The sequence below is a fragment of the Canis lupus genome, chromosome 33 (assembly GCF_011100685.1).
Source record: "Canis lupus familiaris isolate Mischka breed German Shepherd chromosome 33, alternate assembly UU_Cfam_GSD_1.0, whole genome shotgun sequence".
NCBI lineage: Eukaryota > Metazoa > Chordata > Mammalia > Carnivora > Canidae > Canis > Canis lupus.
In genome coordinates, this window is record NC_049254.1 from 18265973 (window position 1) to 18275604 (window position 9632).

Genomic DNA, 9632 nt, shown 5'->3' on the forward strand with positions numbered 1-9632 from the left:
TGACCTCCCCACCGAATTTTCTTTGACGGGATGGCTAGATGAGGGACCACAGAGCCTACTTCACTGTCCCAGCAAGGATGGAAGTCCCAGAGCCAGCAGGACCAGTGTGCTCTCTGCAGTACCACCCCTCTGCTCCCAGCCCACTGGTTCTTCCTCCTGCTCTGGTGGACTCTGCTTTTTTTTTTTTTTTTTTAAAGATTTTATTCATTTATTCATGAGAGAGAGAGAGACACTCAGAGACACAAGCAGAGGGAGAAGCAGGTTCCCTGCCGGGAGCCCGATGTGGGATTCCATCCGGGATCCCGGAATCACGCCCTGAGCCAAAGGCAGACGCTCAACCACTGAGCCACCCAGGCGTCCCTCCACTCTGCTTTTTATGCAAACCACAGCCACCATTAGCTCCAAGCTGAGATGCCAGTTCTGATACCGGCTGTCTTCTCCAGCAGGTCACAAACTCCTCTGACAATTGGACTGTCTCCAGCATTGCAGCCAGCCAACACCGCCTGACCCTCACCAGACTTGACCCCGGGAGCTTGTATGAAGTGGAGATGGCAGCTTACAACTGTGCAGGCGAAGGCCAGACAGCCATGGTCACCTTCCGAACTGGTAAGGGTCAAACACTGCCCCCATCTTGGGGTTTTATAGACCTGAGCAAATCCTGCCAGGCCCAGGTGGGAAGCCCTGCTCACCTTGCCCTATCCATTTACCTTGAACTTTATCGTCCTGTCAGCTCTTGCCTCCCCATGGTTTATGAGCCCAGGCATAGGTCCTGTGTCTCCTCAGGAGAGCTGCCAGCTGGCCTCTCTGCCCTCCCCACCTTGTGCTCATGCCCCCGCACACACAGACACACACACATACATGCTGGGCCCAGGCTCAGTACCGTGATGGTTAAGCAGAACTGGGGATCAGACCACACTGCCAATATCCTATATTATTTGCATCACCCTGTCAGACCCCTCAGCAGAGTCTTAGGCAGAAAGAACTCTGGAAAGGCAGACCTAACACACGCCCCCATACTTGCTGGTCTCAACCCATTTCCATCCAGGACGGCGGCCCAAACCTGAAATCATGGCCAGCAAGGAGCAGCAGATCCAGAGAGATGATCCAGGATCCAACCCCCAGAGCAGCAGCCAGCCAGACCATGGTCGCCTCTCTCGTAGGTCCCCAGCAGCTCAGAGGGGTGGGAGTGAGCAGGAGTCAGAACTGCAACCAAGTCCTCTGCCTCAGAAGGCTCATTGTTGCAGGTGGAATGGGGTCTTGTTCTGTGGGTCCAGGAAGCCTTGTGACATTTTTCCTGGCATCCATCCAGCTAACCCCAATAAGAAAACATAGATTGGAGTTTTTTCAAGGAAAACATGGTAGTCTGACAAGGTGGATAGGGGATTGCTAAACCCTGTGGGTCCTGACAGCACAGAGGAGGGAGCCACAGACTGTAGGCGCTCCATAGTGTGACGTTGCAGAAGCATGGCCTCTAGGGGTCCTAGCTCAAGGGCTCCTTCTGGGAGAAGGTGACCCCAGTAGCCCTGGGAGATCTGATACAGCCACCAGAGGGAGAGGGCTGGGGGGAAGAATGGGCCCCAGTCAGGAACAGGTCAAGTCCATTTGCACTTCAACCACTTTATTGTGTCCCTTCTACTTTCATCCTCCCTCATGGATGGTTTCCTACAGCCCCAGAAGCTCCAGACAGGCCCACTATCTCCATGGCCTCTGAGACATCAGTGTACGTGACATGGATTCCCCGTGGAAATGGTGGCTTCCCAATCCAGTCTTTCCGGGTAGAGTACAAGAAGCTAAAGAAAGTGGGGGACTGGATTCTGGCCACCAGTGCCATCCCTCCTTCCCGGCTCTCGGTGGAGATCACTGGCCTAGAGAAAGGTAGGGGTCTGGCCACTATCCCACCTGATTCCCCATCTGTCCCCAACCCCTTGGAAGTAGTTAAAGCTTTGAGGGCTCTTCTTCTGCCGGTCTGCCACCCGCCACCTTGCTTACATGTATGGTTTTGGTTGTGTTCCTTCCAGCCTACAAACCCTTCCTTCCCCTCCCTCTCTTTATAAGAGGTCCAGAGCTGTCCCTTCTGTGGCTCCTTTCTGAAGAAGATGGGAGTTCTTGTGTCCTTTGGGGACTTGTATTTGGTGAAGAGCTACCCAAAAGATCCCTCTAGGTTCTGGGTGTGCTCGGTGGGGGTGGGTCAGAAGAGTTTTCCAGCTCCTGGGTTCAAGTGAGTTTCCCTTACCAGGCACCTCCTACAAATTCCGAGTCAGGGCTCTGAACATGCTGGGGGAAAGTGAGCCCAGTGCCCCCTCCCGGCCATATGTGGTGTCAAGCTATAGTGGCCGTGTGTACGAGAGGCCTGTGGCAGGCCCTTACATCACCTTCACCGATGCTGTCAACGAGACTACCATCATGCTCAAGTGGATGGTGAGTGGCCTCGCATAGAGTGCAACGGGGAGGTGGGGCTGAGCTTCGAGATGATAGAGGCTGGCTGCTGCAGCAGGCAGGAAGGAATCACTTTTCTGTTCTCCCTTCTAAGACCCTTTCCCTTAAGTGGTCACCCCCTGCCCTGCCCCCGACCCAACCCCCATACCTGGGAATTGAGCCAAGAGACTCATCCTTACAGTACCCAGGCAGGTTCAGAGGGGACTTACATCTTTGGAGAACTGTTTCTAGTCTCTAAGAGCTGGGGGACTTTTAGGCTAAATAACAAGTGATCTTCACAGCCTTCCCCAAGAAAGCCTTGGAGATCTTGTCAGAAATATTTGTCAGGCTCCCTCTGTGAATTTTTATACTCTAAGCTGGTGTCAAATTTCTGTCCACCAGTGGTTCTGCTCACATGATTTCTCTACTCCATTGTCAACTTGCTTCTTCTCCATTCCCCATAGTATATCCCAGCAAGTAACAACAACACCCCTATCCATGGCTTTTATATCTATTATCGACCCACAGACAGTGACAATGATAGTGACTACAAGAAGGATATGGTGGAAGGTAAGAAGCACTTTGGGTGATACGGTTTTCTCTGTTAATAATGGGGGTCTAGGTGTTGGTGAAAGTATAAAACCTGGGCTGGGGACACTGGGTGGCTCAGTGTTTGAACATCTGCCTTCAGCTTAGAGCATGATCCCGGGGTCCTGGGATCAAGTCCCGCCTCAGGCTCCCTGCATGGAGCCTGCTTCTCTCCCTCTGCCTGTGTCTCTTCCTCTCTCTGTGTGTCTCTCATGAATAAATAAAATCTTTTAAAAATATAAAAAATATAAAAAAATAAAACCTGGGCTGGCGTGACATAAAGCATCTGTGCACATATCATTGACACATGCTACAGTTGGGGTCATCGAGATCATAAGTCCACATGCTTCCTTCCCATGGAGATGGGACGACAGGAATTTGGGCGGCACCTAGAACATTTCTTCCAGTGCTTCTCCAGCCCAGGGCATCCTGTTGCATTCCTGGCACCAGCCTGGACACACACCCCTGTCCGAGGCTGACTGGGAAGGTTCCAGGCAGACCAGATGCGTATTCCTATATGTGACTTCCTTGCTGTCTCTTCCAGGGGATAGATACTGGCACTCCATCAGCCACCTGCAGCCAGAGACCTCCTACGACATTAAGATGCAGTGCTTCAATGAGGGAGGGGAGAGTGAGTTCAGCAACGTGATGATCTGTGAAACCAAAGGTGATTGTCTTTAGGTTCTCTGCTTTCCTCTTGCTATTTTTAGCCAGCTAGGAAAAGTCACTGTTCCATGTAGCATGCTGATATCTCTTCCCCATGAAGACTCCTTATTTTCCAAGTACCCGTTTGTCATCTTCTGCTCATTGCCTGTGCCTCAAGTGTGAATAGGGCTGCCATCATGATGGCTTCCAGGAACTGGGGAGTTAACTCCTACATGATGAACTTATGGATTAGAACCCATTCTTAATGTCAGAACTCTCTATAAACACTATGCTCCTGTAACATTTGGTACTTACAATGAGGTTGTAGTTAAATTCAGTAAACCAACCAGAGATAGAAAAGGACCTGAGCATCAGGAAATGATGTATCTCCACCAAGGTCACTTAGCGAGTTAGGGGTGGAGCACACTTTGGGCACAGTTCATCGACTACAAGCCCGGATTCCTTCTCTGCACTAAAACATGTTAAACATCTTCACATAATAACTTAATATTTGCACATTGGTCAAGTGGATAGATATCACCATCTCCATTTTGCAAATACTGAAAATGTATAACATAAGAATGTTGCAGAGAACTTAATCAGGAGAGGATCACAAAAGAATAGGAAGGGAGATGAGAAAATAATGCATTTTCTTGACATTGGCAACATTGTCTCTCTGGCTTTGTGCAGCTTTCAGTCACCTATTCAGCAAATACTAAGTGCCTCCTTGTGCACCCCAGCCCTCTTTTGTCATGTCCAGTGGAGAATACTGCACAGCCAGAGTCCCCTATCAAGTGATACACCGAGTGCCCAGGGCAGAGAGCAGAGACCACGAAGGTTCCACACTGGTCTGGAAGGCTTGAATCTTTAGGCGGGACCAAGGAGGGACCATCCTTGGGGACAGGGCCAGCCAGCAAATAGCTCCAGGTGGTTAGAGGATGTGGCCTCTAGAAAGGGAATGCCCAGGGAAGGGCATGGGTGGGCTGTGGGCATTGGATCATCGAGGACCCTGTGTCCGTGAGGTTGAGAAGCTCACAGGAATCTCTGCAGCAGTGGGCAGGGGGAGCGCGTGGGAGCTGTGAAGTCCAGGCAAGGAGAAGGGACAGGTTGGAGACTCTTTCGAGGAAGTGTCGGTGGACCAGGGGCTGCTAGCACATCAGGGCCGGGGGGAGAGGGAAGGGAGTCTAGCATAAAGGACAGATGGATGATGTTGCCCTTTTTTGAAATGGGGGAGCCAGAAGAACAGCAGAGCCCAGGAGGAAGGAAGGAACAAGGCGAGGCCACTCAGAGACTTCCTGGGGCTGTTTCTCCCGAGACCCTGAGGGAGAAGCGGGTCTCCCAGCGGGGAAGAGCCGTGGACATAGGCACTTGGCAGCCATCAGGACGCAGGACAGAGTGGGGAGAGTGTGGCCCCAGAGGGACGAGGAGGCCTCCCAGTTCTGAGGAGGCAGACAAATGTAAGCAGCAGCCCTGGGAGAGGTAGCGGGAAATCACCGGCTGTGCTGTCAGAGTCGAGGTAGAGGACAGCTATGAACAGGAGTGAACAGGTCACACACAGCCTGGTAATAGCACGACCCAGAGGACAGCTTGCCATCTTGTCGCAGAATTGGTGTCTCGCAGTTACCGCCTCTCCCAGAGTCCCCTACCTCCGCTTCACTCCTGCCCCGAGGCCAGGCTCAGATCTAGTCCTTTGCATCCCTTAATTTTCCCAGGAGTAGCAAATCCATGGGTAAACTCTGCCATTCCCAGTTCTTTTGCTGGTTTCGTGCATTTTTTTTAAAGACTGTCTTCCAAAAGTTCACTAGCTTTCTTTGGGAAAAGCCCTTCACCTTTCCCGCTCAGAAGACGCAGCCTGACACCAGTGCTAGACTCACAAACATCTCAGAGTGTATTTTGAAATAGAAGGTTCCGCTCTCTTTGACCATGCCAAATCTGCCATTCGAGGCCAGCTTCGTGCTGAGCTTGGACACCACACTCATCTACTACTGAGTTCTGAGGCCCTGCCTTGTGAGTTTGACCCCATTTCCCACTCCCATAGAATCAGGTTTGTTGTTGGTGTTTTCTGTTTGTTGTGAGAGAGATGTCGAAGAATAGATACTGAGGTGTATTTTGTCCACAATTACAGCTCGGAAGTCTTCTGGTCAGCCTGGTCGTCTCCCACCCCCAACTCTGGCCCCACCTCAGCTGCCACCCCCTGAAACCATAGAGCGGCCGGTCGGCACCGGGGCCATGGTGGCACGCTCCAGTGACCTGCCCTACCTGATTGTTGGGGTCGTCCTGGGCTCTATCGTCCTCATCATTGTCGCCTTCATCCCCTTCTGTTTGTGGAGGGCCTGGTCTAAGCAAAGTGAGTGACCCTTCCCCCGCCTACCACCTCAGCACCAAGGGAAGGAGCCTAGTGGGGATGAGGGGCCTCCCAGCCTGCCAACAAGGCCTTCACCCAGGGCAGGATCAGAGGTGCCCTGCTTCACATTCACTAGAGCGTCAGCTCCCAGGTTCCCCACAGGGCTCAGAGAGAGAGAGAGAAAAATACTCCAAGTCTGGGCCCTTTCCTCCCAGTTTATGGATCTTGGCAAATGGAAAGTATGCAGTGGAGAGTGTTCTGGCCTCTGCGTCTCTGGAACTCAGTACTTATCTGGCTCCAACTCCTTTTAACGTCTGAAGCTGCTGCTCTGACCACACGTTCATGTTGAAAATAGACCCCACCTCTTCCCTGTCACTTCTCTGGGTCTGTGGACGCATTGGGCTTTCTCCCTTTCCCTGTTATCCACTCATCTCTGCTTCAAACGACAATACATCTCGTCAACTTGCCTCATTTAAATAGTTTCTTCTGTTGACTCACCACTTCTTTTCCCCAAACTTGTGCTGCTATATCTCCTCACCCTTCTCCACACTGCAGAAGAGTCTAGATGGTAGGAGAAATGGGTGACTGAGAACATTCTCATCCCTGGGGCAGTGTCAGAAGTTTTCTGAGATTTCTATGGTACTGGAGGCTGCCCTGGACCTCCTGGGCCTGAGCATACCTGTGTCCTTCTTCTTCCAGAACATACAACAGACCTGGGTTTTCCTCGAAGTGCCCTTCTGTCCTCCTCCTGCCAATACACTATGGTACCACTGGGAGGACTCCCAGGCCACCAAGCCAATGGGCAGCCCTACCTGAGTGGTACCAGTAGACGGGCCTGTGCCAATGGGATCCATGTGAATAGGGGCTGCCCTACAGCTGCCATGGGCTACCCAGGCGTGAAACCTCAGCAACACTGCCCAGGGGTGCTTCAGCAGGTAACACAGCCCTGGGAATGTGGGCAAATAGGTGCGAGCCAGCACAGGGGAGTACTGGGGCTGCCTCCTGGGGCCTTCTTCCTTCCAGCCTCTAATCCTGGGCTACTGGGTCTGGCTTCCTTAGTTGGGAACAGCTCATTCTGTTGAACACTGAACAGGAAAGTTACCTGGACTCCGATGTGACTTTTTTGTTACTCTTTCTCTTGAGCAGCAGGATGACACCAGCAGCCTGCTAAAGCAGACCATTCTTGGCACTGAATATGACCACACCAGTCACCAGGTTACCAGGTAACTGGGCCTCTCCCCTCCCTGCCTTCTGCTCCAGAGCTTACCCTAAGCCCAATCTCAGTCACTGAGAGGGACAGGGTGAGGCACAGAGGCATATCCCACAACCTGCTCCACTGGACTCCCCTCCTTAGGAGGTGTGTTGGCAATTATAACGTGCTTTCTGCATTGGGGACTGGGTTGGCCCGTTAGAAGTCCTTCCTCACTTGGCAGGCCAGAGCAGCCATTTTCAGCTGGCTCTGTCCATAGTCTCCTAGATACCTGACTGCACATCCTTTCATGCATTCAGGAAGTAGACTAGAATTATCCATGGAAGTGGTGGTATGACACCTAAGGTTCAAAGGGGAGCAGTCCCTGCCCCATCTGAGCCCTGACTGGCTCTGATGCCCTGAGACAGGGGAAGCAGCCAGGGTAGTGGGGATACAGACCTACTCTGCCTCCACTTCACTTCTCCATCTGGTCTCATGCCTGCAGGGGTCCTAGGTCCAGTCCAGATGAGGGCTCTTTCTTATATACGCTGCCTGATGACTCAACTCACCAGCTGCTCCAGCCTCACCAAGACTGCCACCACCTCCAGGAGCAGCCTGCGGCCACGGGCCAGTCAGTCATGAGGAATGTACCCCCGAGTCCTGGGCTGGAAGCAACATGGGACCCTCTCTTTCACCGAGGTTGGTGCCAGGGGCAGGTCGGGAAATTGAACAGACTGGGGCTGACATGAGGGAGGCGTCCACAACCCAGCAGTGGCCTAGAGAGGGGGAGGTAACCTTCCTCAAAGGTGGTGTTTAGAGCCATCCACAGCTTTTCTATGGGGGAGTGAGAGACCTGGTCCGGCAGGTCCATGGGGGCAATCTGGGTGGGTCCAACTCTAGCCTGGCAAGCTGTGTCCTCAATAGCTGAGAAAAGGACACACCCCCATTTCAGAGAAAGCAAACCTTTTGGTCTCAGCATTTCATGACCATTCACAGATTCCTGCTGCCTCTCATCACACCAAGAGGTATTCTCTAATCACCCCAAATACCTTGCTGTGTTGGGTCTTGTCTCTTAATTAGGAAGATGATATCAGTCATTAAGCAGCCTAGTTCTCACATCATTGTCATAACTCTGTGCTTCCACAGAACCTTTTCTCCAAGGGCCTCAATGCACACTGCCCATCCTACAGTGTTCCTTTGTGCCAGGCTCTTGGAAATCAATCAGTGGATGCTTGATTGGAGGCACAGGCTGGTTCGGACAATTGGCTAATGCTTCTTAGCTTCTGTGGCATGTATCCATTCGCATGCAGATCCTAGACCCTGTCTCTGGGAGATAAAATTCTAAGACAGGTGCCTCCTAGAGCCAGACCCCAACATCATCAAAACTGGACTCCCTCGGGTGGGATGATGATGCCCAGAGAAATCATACTGGAAGGGTAGAGTAGCAGTTTAAATCTGGAAATAACAGGGCTTTCTTCCACATTTCAAGGGCTCAGCTGACTTCATCTGCTTTAGGGTATAGGTGCTTAGTGTTTGCGAGTCTTTGTGGTGGGACATGGGTACTAGTGGCCCATCCCATATATCTGAGATGTCAGAGCAAACTGCCCTTGCCATAGTCCTGTGTTTCTGTCTTTTCTTTAGGGCAAGTCTAACCCAGTACTCTTGAGCAACGGCTCCTGGTTAGTCTGGATTTTAATGTTTCCCACTTTTCTCCTCCTTAGGGCCCCCGTGCTGCTTGGGCCTTGTACCAGTTGAAGAAGTGGACAGTCCTAACTCCTGCCAAATGGGTGGAGGAGACTGGCGTTCCCAGCACCCCACAGGGGCCTACACAGGGCAGGAACTTGGGATGCGGCTCTCCCCCAGCCCACCGGTGCATATATCTTTTGAAACACCACCTCCTACAATGTAGGCAGAAACCAATATCCCAGAAAGACTATATATTGTTTTTAAAAAGAGAGAAAATTGGTATTTATTTTTCTATAATAGTCATATTTATATATTTATGCACTTGTAAATAAATGTATATGTGTTTTTATAATTCTGGAGAGACGCAGAGAATCCTACCCAGTTGAGGTATGAGAGGGAAATCAAAGATGCCACAATAACAGGATTCAGCCTGGCAAGAGTAACAGACGGGTCCGAACAGACTGAGAAGGCAGCAGAAAGCCCCCAGAGAAGCTGATGAGAGGACGAGCCTTAGGTACACTGTCTACGATGACAAGGAGGGAAAAGCCACAGGATCTCAGGCTGGAGATACTCATGAAGACAGCCAGACCTGGTACTACAGGAAACGTTTTCAGAAGATGCCCGTGAGAATAGACTAAGATGTGTATAGTCCTATTAGCATTAACAAACCTTCCAGAATCAATAATCTGTGGCAACCTATCTCTGTAAAAACAAACACTGTAATTTCTAAATAAATGTTTAGTCTTCCCTGTAACGTTCAACTTA

The 9632-nt window shown here is 51.3% G+C and overlaps 1 protein-coding gene across 13 annotated transcripts in view; it reads left to right on the plus strand.

The window, feature by feature from the left end:
• BOC (BOC cell adhesion associated, oncogene regulated) overlaps positions 1-9632 on the plus strand; it is a 121737-nt gene extending 112105 nt beyond the window's left edge. For 10 of the 13 annotated variants that reach the window (XM_038582827.1, XM_038582829.1, XM_038582826.1 and 7 more), the window contains 11 exons: positions 444-606; positions 1046-1156; positions 1669-1875; positions 2237-2418; positions 2880-2985; positions 3548-3670; positions 5774-5995; positions 6692-6927; positions 7139-7215; positions 7687-7880; positions 8903-9632. In XM_038582827.1, the coding sequence (XP_038438755.1) occupies positions 444-606; positions 1046-1156; positions 1669-1875; positions 2237-2418; positions 2880-2985; positions 3548-3670; positions 5774-5995; positions 6692-6927; positions 7139-7215; positions 7687-7880; positions 8903-9090 (1809 nt within the window). In that variant the 3' untranslated portion in view covers positions 9091-9632. The remainder of the gene's footprint in view (positions 1-443; positions 607-1045; positions 1157-1668; positions 1876-2236; positions 2419-2879; positions 2986-3547; positions 3671-5773; positions 5996-6691; positions 6928-7138; positions 7216-7686; positions 7881-8902) is intronic. The other 3 variants (XM_038582831.1, XM_038582838.1, XM_038582832.1) reach the window with 3 other exon arrangements.